This window comes from Henckelia pumila, unplaced genomic scaffold, assembly GCF_033568475.1.
Source record: "Henckelia pumila isolate YLH828 unplaced genomic scaffold, ASM3356847v2 CTG_142:::fragment_2:::debris, whole genome shotgun sequence".
Taxonomy (NCBI): domain Eukaryota; kingdom Viridiplantae; phylum Streptophyta; class Magnoliopsida; order Lamiales; family Gesneriaceae; genus Henckelia; species Henckelia pumila.
In genome coordinates, this window is record NW_027331769.1 from 85,789 (window position 1) to 102,465 (window position 16,677).

At 34.5% G+C, this 16,677-nt stretch overlaps 1 protein-coding gene across 1 annotated transcript; it reads left to right on the forward strand.

Annotated features, from left to right (window-relative positions):
- The first annotated feature begins 8,829 nt into the window (after nucleotides 1–8,829).
- On the forward strand, nucleotides 8,830–11,990 carry LOC140870666 (protein COBRA-like). Its single transcript, XM_073273053.1, has 6 exons — nucleotides 8,830–9,031; nucleotides 9,741–9,820; nucleotides 10,139–10,595; nucleotides 10,810–10,969; nucleotides 11,074–11,354; nucleotides 11,560–11,990. The coding sequence occupies exons 1-6, from the start codon at nucleotides 8,938–8,940 to the stop codon at nucleotides 11,859–11,861; spliced, it is 1,374 nt and encodes a 457-aa protein (XP_073129154.1). The 5' UTR covers nucleotides 8,830–8,937; the 3' UTR covers nucleotides 11,862–11,990.
- The last annotated feature ends 4,687 nt before the right edge of the window (nucleotides 11,991–16,677 follow it).

The following is a 16,677-nucleotide window of genomic DNA, read 5'->3' on the forward strand; positions in this document are numbered from 1 at the left end:
AACTCCTACCTCAATTTTTTAATGGGCGCTTGATCAAGTTAATAAAAGAAATCTAGGTTTTATGGGGCATCATGATCCGAAGGCCAACATCCATACATCGTCTACTTTTATGGCAGGGCATCATGACCCGAAGACCTACATCCACACGCCATCTATTTTTAGTCGTAACATCACCACAAGCCAACAAAAAATTCAAAAAACTTTTCATTCTCATCTCTACTCACACACACACACACAACGCAACATACAAATATTTACACACACAACACACGCACACACACAATACATATACTGCACACACAAATACACACACAAACACAAACACACACACACACATACACACATCGAATACACACAGTATACATACACATAGAGTACACACACACACAACACACTAACACACGAATTTTTCATATGCATATACATAATTCGTCAAAACATGTCACGATCCTTAAAAGCATGTAAAAATCCTTTAAAAACTACTATGGAATCAAAGATACATCAAAGAAACAGATTTTACTTGCTTTTAACAGAAGTGGAGATGATTCTACGATTGGAGTATACCCGGGCTCGCTAAAAGCCGATCAAAAAGAAGAGTGGATCGAAAATATTTCTCCTCTTATCACCCTAGCCGCCTCCTTCTTCTACTGTCTCTAAACCTCACGTTTTTTCATTCTCATTTTTTTCTGCCAACGCTTCTCTCCTATCTTTCCTTTTTTTTGGCTTACATTACCCATCCGAAAAGGTTTTATATATTAAAAAAACCCATTAATACTTAATTATCTAAGAGGTACGGTCCACTCTCTAAATAAGATTTTAACAAAATGAATTTAAACTTATAATCATGCTCGTGTATCTTTTCTCCAGAATCTATTTCAAGATCATCACCTAAAACTCTCACGCCCCAAAAATAAATAAACGTTAGAAATTAAAAATATTTAGAATCTAACACACATAAAATTTAAACATTAAACATTTAAAATCAAATAAATGTAATGCTTACGGTCCGGTCGATCACTTAAATTTTTGGACATTACATTGTCCCTGCTTTGTGTGATTTTCCTCCTGTTCGGAAGTCAGTATGGTTTTCTCCCATATTTTTGTTATGGGATCTACACTTTCATATCTTTGTGTAATATGTCTTACTAGGTGTTGATCACCCCAATTGTGTTCATTTTTAGATCTACAACCTTAAGCTTTGCAATGATTCTGCTAGGTTCTGTAGATTCTCAAGACAAACTCTTTTTATAGTTGTCATCAGTTTTTCTTTTATGAGACAGTTTTGATAAAATTGATCACTTTTTCTTCATCGATTAGAGGTTTCTGCACCATTTTGGATTTTCTCCTCTGATGTAATAGATGTTCTGTACCAAATGATGGTGTTAACCTTCCTCGCGTGACTCTTTGACTAGAACTAGATTATTGTTCTAGGTTTTGGATCCTTGTTTGGATATCTTTTAAAATTTCCAGAATTTTCTTGGTTTTTAAGGATACCTTCGATTTTTGTGATAAATAATATAGCTGATTGTCATAATGTTGTACTTTCTTTTGAATTTCTCTATGATCTCCTGAGATCTTAGAAGAATCTGGAATAATTTTTAAGAATTTATGACTTTGAATCATAAATTAACTTATTATATTCTAATGGGCTTCAAACTCTTCCTGATATCTAACTTTATTTAGATCTTCTTGTTCAAAGTATTCCAAAATATTACAATAAATGTTGCCAATACAAAATCTCAAACATATGTTTGTATCCATATTTTGAGAAAAATCTCCTCCTTTTACAAGTCAGTTACAGAGTAATAATACTGTCGTATGTATGACTAAAAGTACATAGACTATAATACCATTTTCATGGAAATTATCAATTATTTATATTTCAGGGTTAATCTTAGAATTTTTTATAATAGTTTAGCTTGTAGGACTAAATTGAGAAAGTTTCTAAAAGATTAAAGACTATTTTGGGAACGTTAAAAGATGAGGGATTAAAATGAAATTTGTGTAAGACTACGGGGACTAATTTGAAAATTTAGTAATAAATTTAATATATTTGAACTCAACTCTTGTACATATTTAGGAGGTGTTCGAGCTTGTGTTCGAAAGTCTTTCTAATATATATAGATTTTAAATTTTAGGTATATATCGACAAAAATATCCTTATTTGCATCATCTCGTAAAAATGAAACAAAAAAACTAAAAAACTACAGAGAATATATTTTTGTAGTTACTTGAGTAGAATAGTTCGATCTAACTGAGTAAAGAGTGGATCTTCATGAGCTTGGTCAAATTAATCAAGTTGAGTTTTTTTTTTAAGATAAACCATACATTACTTCCGAGAGTCCAAAAATACAATAGATTAGCTTTGCGCCTCATTTGTTTAATTCCAACCACCATATTATCCAGGAGTAATTCATTGATATTCTCTATCAACACACTATCGGGACCAATTAAGTACCTGTGATTTCTCCTTCACTGCTTTGATAGCCCCCACCGAGTCTAAGAATATCCAAACTAGAGAAATATAATGTTGCTTGCTCATCTGTATACCATGTAAAATGGCAGTAAATTCTCCTCCCAATACAGACCCTGGTCTTCGAATGATATTATCCAAAGCAACCACCACAATTCCATGATATTGTTCTCGAATAACAACTTCCACTTTTGAATAAACCTACTTATCAATATTAACAACCAATATCAACAGTGCATATTAAGATCTTCTAAATTCGATCAATTAGAAAAGAACATACCCAGGCCAGTTCACTTTTATCGGTTGAATGGATTTAGAATCATCATGTTTTCTACTGCAAATTTCTTGCCATGTTGCCTACGCCAATACAAAAAACAGTTCCACCTCTTCCTTTTCAAAGTTTCTTAAAATCCCAGCAATAATATATATAAAATGGAACTCCCTACAACGCTGGATGTGGATGAAAGACACCCATCAGTAATTGGTACCCCCATTTTAACTTAATAATTTCCTTTACGATCCCACTTCAAATAACTTTTGTCTATAGCATCATGAGAATTCAGAGGGATGTTTAAGATTTCTTCAGTATCAACTTGTGGGAAATAATTATGGAGTGTAGATTCGTCCCACTCACCATTTTCATCAATATATAAAATCCCCAACTTTGCTATCTTGTAACTCTCCCCTATTCACCAAGCTCTTTTTAGAAGCTAGACCTGGCATCCAGGCATCTTTAATGGCATCAATCTTCCTTCCATCTCCGACCCTCCACTGAAGTCCTTTGCTAATAAGATCTTTACTCCATATCAATGATTTCCAAATGAAAGAAGGGTTCACACCTCGATTAGCCTCCATAACATCTGTGTTCTTAAAGTATCGCGCCTTTAATACCTTGGCCATGAGAGAATCAGGATATTGAATCAATCACCATATATGTTTCCCCACAATGCTTTTTTAAAAACAGACATCTTGCTGAACCACCCCATCCCTCCCATCTGTTTTGAAATACACAACGAATTCCAAGTAATCCAGTGCATTCTCTTGTTGTTACCCAAATTTTTCCACCAAAACTTGGCACTTTCTGTTCAATTTCATGACAAAGTGATAATGAGATTTTGAAACACCACATCGCATAAGTAAGGAGCGTCTGAAGGACCTCTTTAATGAGAATTACCTTTCCTCATGTCGAGGAACTCACCCCATTTATCTTCTTATAGACCCGATCTCAAATAGAAGCAAACAGAAGACTTTTACTCCTAAGAGAAAACGGAGGTAGTCCAATATACAAATCATGTCCCCTTACCATTGAAATTCCGAGCATCAGCTTAATATCATCTATTGTTGCTGCCAAAGAGCTTGGGCATGAAAGTTATTGAATATTTTTTTTTGTAATTAACAACCTGCCCCGAAGCTATTTCATACAATTGGATACACTTCTTCACTTGAAAGCAGTCTTGAGAAGTTTCTTGGAACAATATCAGACTATCATCTCCAAAGAATAAATGAGATACCATTGGACTATTGTTAGAGATTTTAATACCCTGGAATAGTTTATTGGCTGCTGCATTGCTGAGAGGCCTTGTGCACATATAACAAATATATAAGGAGAAAGGGGATCCCAGACTCAGACCCCGAGTAGGTTTAATCTCCCATATATATACTTATTAATGCGAAGAGAAAATGATACTGAAGTCACACATCGCATAATAAAATTAATCAAAACCGGTGAGAAACCCATTTTAATCATAATCGCCTCCAAGAAACCCCCATTCAACTGTTTCATAAGGTTTACTCATATGTAGCTTTAGAGCTGCATCTCCTTTTTTACTTCCTATTGTGATTCTTAATCCAGTTCATACATTCATACCCAATAATCACATTGTCTGTAATAAGTCTTCCAGGCACAAAATCACCCTGATTCTGGTCAATTACTTGAGAAAGCATCAATCTGAACCTGTTTGTTATTGTACTTAATGACTTTATAACAAGTATTACATAGGTTGATCGGTATAAAATCTTTGGGGCATTGAGGCTCATCCACTTTTGATATAAGTGTGATAAGAGTGGTGATCCATCCTTATATCTCTCCATCTTCATTTAAGATTTTTAGCACCGCTGCTGTTAAATCATTACCAATCACCAACCAGGATTTTTGAAAGAATAATACCGTAAACACATCTAGTACTGGCGCCTTCGAAGGATTTAATTCAAATACAGTTTTAAAAACCTCTTCAAGGGTAAAAGGCGCTACTAAAATCTCATTCATAGCATCTGTAACCTTGGCCTCTATACACAATAATGCCTCATCTACAATTTGTGTTGATGGATTGCTCGATGAAAATAGGGTATTAAATGTTGGGTACCAATATATATATATTGGTATGCAAGGATAATTATGATATGTTGGCGGAAGCTTTTTAATGAATAAGAATATTAAGCAAGACAACAACGGAACATGTAAGAAAATAGAAAGGAGGAAATGAACGTCTTACTATCTTCATTCTCTCAATGCCAATTTATAGGCAATAATTCCACACTAGAATACAAGAGCTTCAATTTATAATTTCTACGCATGCATAACATTAAATGAGGCGTGCCTTCTTTGCCTTATTTTTCTTCACATTTGTCTGCCGGCTATCTTGATTGCTACTGACAAATTCTCAAATACATGCATGTGTATGTAATGAAAGAATAACATGATCCTACCAACAATACATTGAAATCTCACTCCACGACATATATGTTTGACAAATTCAACAAATAATAATGTATACAAATTAATATAATATTTCACACTCCTCCATAATTTGTAATGCAATATATAAGATTTTTGAAGTGTTCCAATTTTTTTGAGGATACTGACTTTGTGAATGGATCTGCTATTTGTTCTCGAGTGCTAACAAAATTCAGCTGAATTTCTCCATCATTAACGAGATTTCTGATGAAATGGTGACAAAGTTCTATGTGCTTTGATCTGACATGAAAAACTGGATTTTTCGTCATAGCAATAGCAGACATGTTGTCATAGAATATTTTTGTAGGATTTTTCGGCTCTTGTTGTAAATTTTTCAAAATTCTTCGTAGCCAGATTGCTTCACAAGCAGCATCAGTAGCAGCAATATATTCTGCTTCGGCAGATGAAAGTGCAATTGTCTTCTGTTTTTTAGAAGACCAAGAAATTGGTTTTTTGTCAATACGGAATACATATCCAGATGTTTTTTTCTGTCATCAATTAATCCAGCCCAGTCACTATCAGTGTAGCCAATTAGGCTATTTTCATCTTCTTTGGTATATTTTATACCATGATTTTTTGTTCCTTGCAAATATCGCAGTATTCTTTTGGCAGCGGAAAAATGAATTTGACTTGGGTCACTCATGAATCTAGATATCATGTTCACAGAATGAACAATATCTGGTCTGGTGTTAGTGAGGAATTATTAATTATTTTTAAATTTAAAATTGTTTTTCTCAAATAGTTATTCAAACACATTTTTAACTATAAAAAATATTTTATATATAAAATAGTTGAAAAACACACATTTATTCTTAAAAAAAATTTAAAAATATTTTATAAATAAATTTAAAAATTGTTTTATAAAATTATTTTACAAGTACATGTCGTAACAAATCCTAATACTTGAGATTATATAGTCCTACTTTTTTTACAAATATTAAGAAAAAATTATTGGAAAAACAAATTTTATATAAACTTTCTATTTCCCTATTTAATGTATTAAAAATGATTGCATAATTTTCAAGGTATAGTTAATAGGGGTATATTAGTAAAAGAGTGAAAAAATATTACTAAATATGATATGACTATATATTTGAGAAAAACAAAAATGAAAACGTGAGCTATATAATTGGGACGAAGAGAGTACATACCAAGAAATGTTTTCTTTCACAATGGCATCTGGTCGAGAAATTATCAAAGTTCAAAAAAAATAGCATACAAGTTACAACTAAAAATGAAAAATAATCATAACATGACCGAAAATTAAAAAAATATATATAAGTTACATGATTAAAAATGCAAATTTATTGTTAATATGACCAAAAAAATGAAAGAAAAAAAACTATAAGATCGATGTAATTTTCCTCCGAAAAAACATGGTATAAAGGACAATCAAGATCTAATCATAGAATGCATGAGTTTCACCGTATTTAAACTTGGTCATTCACATTAATTGTTATATTTGATGGCTCACTTGAAGACCTATCATTAAAAATGAGTCAAATAGCAAATAACACCTTTCATAAAATTAATTGATTATTTATCTTAAATCAATTAAATATAAATATTTTTACAATATTATCTTCTATATATTTTATATATTTATATTTGTATTCATTAATAATATGAAATTATTATTTATCATCTTCTCCTAAATTCAACCATGTACGATTATTCAATAATGATTAATATTATTTATTTATACAATTTCATCACCCAACTAAATCCATACAAGACCGGAGGATGATCTCTACATTACATTACAATGACAAAAAGGCCCGACTAAACAATTGAAATAACACTAGACACTGGTATAGCAATATATTAAAGTCACCACCACTTCGAGTAAATTAATTTTTTTAATGAATTGCCTTTTTTTTATTATTTTTTTCTCCGGAATACAATATAATTAGAAGAATGAAGAATTTATAAATTTGATCATTAGAATTTAGATACTACACACTATAATCCAGGAATGTTATAATTTTCATATTACAGCATGCCTACACCACCCTAAACTAAACCTGGCCAAGGGCCGAGTCTAACCCGGAACCGACTCGTGGTCAACGGATCGGTTAACCGGGTCAAAGGTTGACCATGAACTGTGATCGAACCGCCCATTTGGCGGTTCGGTTACCGTCTATGGGTGCTAAACTCGTTGACCCGACGGATCCGATCTGACAGGTTGGACGGGTCGATCCGACGGGTCAGATTTTTTTTAACAAAAAAATATTAATATATATTGAATATATAATGAAATACAAGTGAATATGATTGAATATAATGAGAATGAAATATATTTTTTTATATAAAATGTTAAAAGTTGAATTGTTATATATATTTTTTTATTGAATATAGGTAATATCTTTTTTATTGAGATAATGGAATGTTTTCATAAAGTTTTTATAAGTTCAATTGTGCAGAATGTTATTTTTTAAATTATTTTTTTATTCTTTATATATTTATTTAAAAATAATTTTGTAAAAAAAAATACTTGGTCGGACCAGATTCGAAACCAATGATTAACCAGATCCGAATCAGAACCGGCCATGAAACGGGTCGGTTAAGGGTCGATCTTTTGTTGAACCGAATCCAGTGGGTCCGACCCGGCCCTATGGCCAGATCTACCCTAAACAAAACACTATTTCTTGCAACTCCATAATTGTTTTAGTATATCGACTGTACCGTGCGAAACACAACTTACACTTTTGACTTGCTAAACTATATTTTAATGTATTTACTAAAACTAAAACATATTTATGTAATATACATGTAAATTAATATATGGTTTTACGCACTCATGCAGTGTTGTAAATGGTGAGAGGCGGCGGAAGGCACTGACCTCGACCGCCTAGCACTAGGCGGTTGATTTTTTTTTTTTCGCAATTGTTTATAGATAAACATATATCGTCATGTAATGTAATCACAAATAATCATAATTTTTAGGTAAGATGTGTAATTAAATAATGTTTATATGCATAAAAAAGCTTCATAAATATAATACATCTAGTCAAGGTGCAAATAAATATATAAATACAAACTAACAAGATATAATAAAAGATGCATCATCATATTAATACTAACAATTAAAGTAATATAATTACTTTTACAATAAAACTAAGTTTAAAATTCAAAGTTTCAATCCATGGCAGCCCGCGACTGGCGGTTTGATGCATGTGGTCCTAGTGGTTGATGATATGAACACTTGGAACCAAAAGTGAAAATAAAAGATTTTAAATTGGTTGACTTTGACTAGATTTGATTGAAATTTAAAAATTGTTGACGGCTGCCTCCTCCGTCACCTCCCTTAACTGCCCGTCCTCCCGTCGAACAGCTTAGGTCCGCCTGAAGGGGCCGCTTGATGCGAAGGCGCCCGCCTCGACTGTAATTTAGAACACCGATGGCATGTAATTGGAAGAATGAGTAGCGTCATATGGACGGTCACAAAACTGGGTTGAAAGCATCACTAAATTACATAGAAAGTTTTGTCAAATTAAAACTTACACACAAACAAAAGTCAAAACAAATAAATGCATGCACTGTGGGATTATATTTTTATTACACTGAAAAGAAAATGAAAAAGGTCCCCTTCTCTTAAAAAGGTTTCGTTTCGAACAAGCTCCTGCCACCTCGTGGCTCTCTCTCTCCACTCTTCCTCTCTCTACTCATTCCACTTGCAGAACTTGATAAAACAGCGTCAAAATCCAATAAAATATTGAAAAATTCGGACATGGAAGTGCGATGCTTTAAATCTATCCTTGGGTTCAAAATATCCACCGTCTTGTTGGTCTTCTTGCTTTCGTGCTTCAGCTTTACTCCTGCAGGTAATCTCTGCATTACAACTCTTTTCCCCATTTTTGTCTTGATTATCTGTAAATACAGAATGTCACTGTTTGGTTGATGAAGTTCTGGATGAAAAATGTAAAAATCGATGGGTTTTGATTATTCGTCAAAAAAAGAAAAAGAAAAAAGTGAAGCTGTTGTATCTATTTACTGCAAATGGATCTGTAAATAGATACATTTTGTTCAAAATGGGCTTTGAATGCCTACATGAGCGGGGAGTTCCAGTTGAATTGAAATGTATCAAGCTTGAGAAATACTCAAGTTGGTTGGTTGAGTGCAAAACTCAGATATTTGTTTTCTCTTCCTTTAATTTGTCCTTGGAAGAAGTCATGCTGAGTGAAATTAATCTTCGATATCTTTAGGCTTTCCGTTAGCTTCCAACTTCTACTGTACTGTCATTATTGGGAATCTTCTGGGGATGGCGGTTGGTTTTTAACATCATGGCATTGTTCAAAAAAATATTCTGGAAACGTATTTGTAGATGATTGTTGGGGAAATATCAAATATGTCATACCAAGACAGAAATTCTGGCACATTAAAATATTTGTTCAAATTTTAATAGCTTTTATGATTGCATCTTATACTTGGAGCCTTTGTCTTTTTTTTTTTTTCTGGTGGAATATATGATAGAAATGTTCAACTAGTACTTGGAATTCTAAATTTTGTGTGTCTTCTTTAAATTTCTATCAGAAGCCTATGACGCGCTTGATCCTAATGGAAATATCACTATCAAGTGGGACATTACCACTTGGAACCCCGATGGCTATGTTGTAAGTGTTGATCATAATTAACTACAAGTTTCTTTTCCGTGGCTTCACTTTTCCGATTCTCCGTTGATTATCACAGAGTCAGTATTCATGCACTTTATCACAATGTCAAATTGTTTTAATTTATAAAACAAAACTTATGAAGTGAGCTCATCGAATAGCCACAATTTCTACACCCAAAAGAAAGCTGATCTAGTTTCAGCAAGTACGTCTGCACATTCATTGTGTTTGCCTTTTGTGTCGAATATTTTACCATGCAAGTTTTTGTAAAAATTATGTTTTACCAACCAACTTAAATTCACATATTCTGAAATGGGGCAGGCTGTTGTTACGATATTCAACTTCCAGCAGTATCGTCACATTCAAGCACCGGGTTGGACTTTAGGATGGACTTGGGCTAAGAAGGAGGTGATATGGGGTATGATGGGTGGTCAAACTACCGAGCAAGGAGATTGTTCGAGGTTTAAGGGGACTATTCCACATTGCTGTAAGAAAGATCCAACAGTTGTGGACTTATTACCTGGAACTCCTTACAATCAACAGATTGCTAATTGTTGTAAAGGAGGGGTGATTACTTCGTGGGTGCAAGATCCCGTGAATTCTGCAGGTTCCTTCCAACTTAGTGTTGGGGGAGCTGGAACCACGAATAAAACAGTTCGGGTACCTAAAAATTTCACTTTGAAATCCCCCGGTCCCGGTTACACGTGTGGACCTGCGAAAATCGTGAAGCCTACAAAGTTCATTGCTTCCGATGGAAGGAGAGTGACACAGGCGATGAGTAAGTTGTTTATTTGTTTGGTTGGGCTTTTACAATTTTATCAAGCGATTAAAAGGGCCGCAATCAGACATTAGTCAAGTATATGGCTTTCACAGCTTCTATGTCAGTATTGCTTTTAATCTGCTTTTGTCTTTTGTTTGTCCTTTTCGATTTCTAGACGGTCACTTGTTAAGTCGTGATTCTTGGATCATTTCTCACACTTCTCTTTATGCAGTGACATGGAATGTTACTTGCACATATTCACAATTTCTGGCCCAAAAAGTACCTACTTGCTGTGTTTCACTGTCATCTTTTTACAACAACACAATTGTTCCTTGCCCAACTTGTACTTGTGGATGCCCAAGTAACCTTACGCAACCGGGAACCTGTGTCGAGTAAAGTTTCTCATTATGCCCATTCTATTTATTTACCTTTGCTACTTTTACCATTGATTAATATAACTCATTTTTGTGGAATTCTTTGCCTTTGTTCCATCCAGTCCAGATTTACCGCACCTTGCTTCAGTGGTTTCTGATCGTGCAAAGAGCAATAGCCTGGCTCCACTAGTCCAGTGCACAAATCATATGTGCCCCATTCGTGTCCACTGGCATGTCAAACTAAGCTACAAGGTGTATTGGCGGGTCAAAGTCACCATAACAAACTTCAACTACATGATGAACTATACGCAGTGGAACTTAGTCATTCAGCACCCGAACTTTGACAATCTAACACAGATTTTCAGCTTCAACTACAAACCACTAACTCCATACCAGAGCATAAGTAAGTGATCATATTACATAATCGCTTTTGCAATCCCACGACGCCTCTTCAAGTAGTGATGGAGTTGTTTATAAGATTGAGAGGCTCTCGTAACTGAGATGCTAACCCTTTACCTCACATGGCAACAAATGTTCGGAATAGCTAGTTCCTGTTGACGTTAGAAAAACCAATAATCTAATATTAATTACATGTTATTTCTGGACAGATGATACTGCAATGTTATGGGGCATAAAATTTTACAACGATTTTCTGATGCAAGCTGGACATGCTGGAAACGTGCAGTCCGAGCTTTTATTCCGAAAGGACAAGTCCACATTCAGTTTCGAGAAGGGTTGGGCGTTTCCTCGGAGAATCTATTTCAATGGTGATAACTGTGTTATGCCTCCTCCTGATCAATACCCGTATCTACCAAATGCGGGTTTTCGCAAGCACGTATCATTTTATATGTTGATCATCACTGGTATAGGTTCACTGATGAAGACAGTTGATCACTTATCATATTTGTGACCATCCTTGTAGCATCTTGATCTGGAATTAGAGAGCAGAAGGTTCCTTGTAATATAATTGATGTAGCAAAAATTGTTCTTCTCGCAGCTGCTTAACTTGTCTAATTAGTATCATCTTTTATTTTTACTATTAGTAGTAGTAACATGTGACACCCGTGGTAGGCTGGAGCAGGGGGGAACACGAGGCCGACTCGGGTCAGTTACCATATATACTCCTCGAGTCCGACTCGATTTAGATAATGCTTGCAAACTTTAAAAATAAATAATTATAGATTTTTTTCTTCACAAATTTGTTAAAAAATAATTCATAATCAATTATTTTTAGAGCTTACAAATGTTGGAATCATCGGGTCACCGGAACAATTCGGGCAAAAACATGATTATAAATTCGATCAAATCGAATAACAGTGGTTAAGCGATTTCATAAATCTAAGAACATTCACATGAATATAAATTAATGAAGAATTTAAATTTACAAATAAATTTTCGTTGTCATATATGTGATTTGATTTTAATTAAATTTAATTATATGACTTAAATTCTATTTAGTAAGTGAAATCCCTATAATTCTTTTATCTGTATAACGCCACTCCAAACGGTTTATGGCAAACCACCACCCAGTATTCCAGTGTACATGAGGGACAATACTCTAGTGTCTGATTTGGACGAGCTTCTATAAGTGTTAAAGAGGCTACGACAACATTTGCTGCAAGAAGCATTAATACTTTGCAAACAGTATTTTGGTCCTTTTCCATCATCTCCGGTGTGGGCATGGTAGGCTGCATACACCCTTTAACTCCCAACTACAACACCCAAGATTCCATGTTGTTGAATAATCAGACTACCAGAAACGTACAATCACCCCAAGACTTCCAAGAACAATTAATAGCCGAGGATCAAACAAAGAATAAACAACAACGAACACAGAAAAATAACAACACAAAGAATTACTTGGTTCGGATTATTCCAATCCTACATCCAAGGTTCTGGGATAATTCTCATATGAATTCACTAAGCACCAAATCAGATAACGTTCAATACAACCCTCACTGATGTACATCCCAAGCTACAAACAAGCTTGAAAGAAAAGAAAACAGAACAAGAACACTGGCGCAGAAGACTTCTTCAAGATCTCAGCAACAATCAAGATGCTCTTCAATTGAATCTCGAATCCAGAAGTATGCCCACACGTTCTTAGAGGATTTTGAACAGAAGAAGTCACGAAGATAAGAAGCCCTTAGATCTTAAGCAATCAGAATAAGAGTACCCTGAACTCTCGATGATAAAACCCTTTTAAGTTGATCTTAGCTCACTTAACGGACTAACTGTCAAAGCATTAGATCTTGGCCATCCGATCAAATATTTAACTAATAGAATGATCTAGACCGTTGAATAAAACTAATGCAAAGTCAACTCCAAGTCCTCACAAATCTCCACCTTTGACTGATTCATTTCCACGCTGTGAATCATATGAAATCCCAGTATCTAGTACTTCAATCTTACTCCACTAGCTTGAGCATTCCCAAAGAATGTTTGAGTTTGCTCACTGGCACAACTTTTGTCAAAATATCAGTTGGATTAATAGATGTGTCAATCTTTTGGATCTTAACTAGACCTCTTGATATAATGTTCCTCACAAAATGCAACCTCACATTTATATGCTTGGTCCTTTCATGAAAAACCGAGTTCTTAGATAAATGAATTGCACTTGTGAGTCACAAAAGATAGTAACATCTTTTTGTTTAAGTCTTATTTCTGATACAAAAACAGTGATCCAAATCCCTTTCTTCACTGCTTTGGTTAAGCTTATGTATTATGATTCAGTAGTTGACAAAGCTACCACATTCTGCAAGCTAGATTTCTAACTCACCACATTTCCTCCAACTGTGAAAACGTATCCAGAAATCGATCTCCTCCTATCTAAATCAGTAGCATAATCAGAATCACAGTATCCAGTGACTCCAAAAGAATTCGAAGTGTGATCTTTGTATGTTAATTTTAGCTGTGTGGTTCCCTTTAAATATCTAAGTAGCCACTGCATTGCTTTCCAATGTTCTCTACTAGGTTTGCTCATGAATCCACTTACAAGACTCAAGCCATAGGTGATGTCAGGTCGAGTTGAAATCATCAAATACATTACACTTCCAACATCATTAGAATAAGGTATATTCTTCATATGAATGGCCTCTAATTCCTCCTGATCCTGCTGTACTGACATAAGCTTGAAATGAGAACCAATAGGAATGCTAACAACCTTTGATTCAGCCATCTTGAAGAGATTCAATACCTTATTTACATATCTTCCTTGTGACAATGTCAAAGTTCTAAGCTTTCTGTCCCTTCGAATCTCAATTCCTAATATCTGTTTTGCTGCACCGAGATCCTTCATCTCAAATTCAGAGTTAAGCTGATGCTTCAACTTCTGAATTTCACTTAGATCTTTACATGCTATAAGCATGTCATCAACATAAATCAATAAGTTGATAAAAGACTAATTTTGGAGATTCCTGAAATAGACACAACTATCATATTTTGATCTCATATATCCCTGTTGTAGCAAGAAGACATCAAAACGTTTATACCATTGCCTAGGTGATTGTTTTAAGCCATAAATCGACTTCTGCAGCAAACACACTTTTCGAGCTTGAGGATCTGTTTCAAAACCTTTTGGTTGAGCCATTAGTATTTTTTCATCAAGATTACCATGTAAGAAATCTGTTTTGACATCTAACTGCTCAAGCTCCAAATCTTGGATAGCTGTGATTGCAAGTAAAATTCGAATAGATGAATGCTTTACCATAGGTGAGAAAACCTCATGATAATCAATTCCTTCAACTTGTGAGAATCCCTTTGCAACTAATCTGGCCTTAAACTGTGGCCCTTCAACTCCTGGAACTTCTGGTTTCTTCTTAAATACCCACTTACAACCTATCACCTTCTTATCTTTTGGTTTATCAATTAACAACCATGTGTTATTCTTGATCAAAGAGATGAATTCCTCTTTCATGGCTTTCAACCATTTTGCCCTGTCCTTACTGTCCACAGCCTCTTCATAAGTAGTAGGTTCTTCTAAATCCATCAAATCAGCAACATTTAGTGCAAAGGCTGTGAATTATGAAGATTCAAATCTAGAAGGCAATCTAATTTCTCTTCTAACTCTGTCTCTTGCCAATTGATAATCATCCTGTTGATTGTCACCGAGTTTATCATCACTGTGATCATCTTTGGTTTCATCCAATAAATTTGTGTCATCCTGTGATCTCTCATTTTCTGTATGACTCATGTCAAAAAATTCTTCAAATAGCTTGTGATCAGCTCCACCTTGACCAGTCTCAGAAGTATTGGTTTATGTTGGAAGTTGTTCTTTTTCCTGAAAACTCTGCTCAGCTTGTTTATAGCTGGCTACATCTGGAGCATGTTTGCTAGCTTTATAAAATACATATTCATTAAAAACAATGTCTCTACTAATAACACATTTGAGATCATCCAATAACCAAACTTTATACCCTTTTACCCCAGTAGGATATCCAAGTAAAATTCATTTCTTAGCTCTAGGACTTAATTTACCTTGGTTTGAATGAATGTACACTACACAACCAAAGGTCCTTAGATGTTTTTAATTAGGTTTCAAACCAGACCATTTAAATTCTGGAACTAGAAAGTAGATGGCAGAGGATGGTGATAGATTTATCAAGTAACATGCAGTAGAGGTTGCCTCTGCCCAAAATTTGGATGGTAATACACTTTCACTAAGCATACATCTCACTTTATTCATGATAGTCCTATTCATACGTTCAGCTACTCCATTTTGTTGAGGAGTATATGTGCATGTCCTATGTCTAGCAATACCATTTTTAGAACAATATTCATCAAGATATGATTACAAAACTTCAAACCATTATATGTCCTTAAAGTTTTAATTTTGTTTCCAGTTTGATTTTCAACTAAGTTTTTCCATTCAACAAACTTACTAAAAGCTTGATCCTTAGTTTTCAGAAATTAAATCCAAACCTTTTTAGAATAATCATCAATCAAAGAAACAAAATATTGACATTTAGAAAGTGAGTGAGGTACCTTAGAAGTGCCCCAAAGATCAACATGTATGTAGTCCAGAGGTGACTTTGTCTTGTGTATGGTTGTCTTAAAACTCATTCTATGTGTCTTACCCAATACACAATTTTCACAGAAGTCCAACTTGCTGATGTACTTAGCTTCCAAAAGTTCTTGTTTACACAACTCTTGTAGTCCTTTTAAGCTCATATGCCCGAGCCTTTGATGTCAAAGGTAAGTTTGATTCTTATCAGAAGTGGTCACATGAGTCTCAAACGATAAGGTAGTCCCTTGAAGCACATACATCCCGTGTTTCAGGATGGCTTTCATTATAACTAATGAACCCTTTACAACCTTGAGAGTGCCACCTTGAGCTTTATATGTTAGGCCTTTCTGATCTAACGTACCTAAAGAAATCAAGTTTCTCTTTAGATCAGGGATATATCTCACTTCAGACAAAATCTTAACTGATCCATCCCACATTTTCAACTTGACTGATCCAACACCAATAATTTTGCATGACTCATTGTTTCCCAATAACACATAACCATTTTTTTCCTCTTTAAAGTCTGAGAACCAGTCCTTTCTTGGTGACATATGATAAGTACATCCTGAGTCAAGGATCCATTCATCTGTTGTATCATTAGATGAGATAGTCAGGACTTCGGCTTCATCATAACCTTTTATCACATTTACAGCATCGGTGGTAGAAGATATATCTTGTCCTTGATTCATTTTCCTTTGAGGATAGAATCATCTTATGTGGC

Bases quoted from the DNA above. Each gene is read 5' to 3' on its own strand.
- LOC140870666 (XM_073273053.1), top strand. From the start codon at position 8,938: ATGGAAGTGCGATGCTTTAAATCTATCCTTGGGTTCAAAATATCCACC. The intron at 10,970-11,073 runs GTAAAGTTTCTC...TGTTCCATCCAG, and splicing joins CAACCGGGAACCTGTGTCGA to TCCAGATTTACCGCACCTTG. The intron at 11,355-11,559 runs GTAAGTGATCAT...ATTTCTGGACAG, and splicing joins AACTCCATACCAGAGCATAA to ATGATACTGCAATGTTATGG.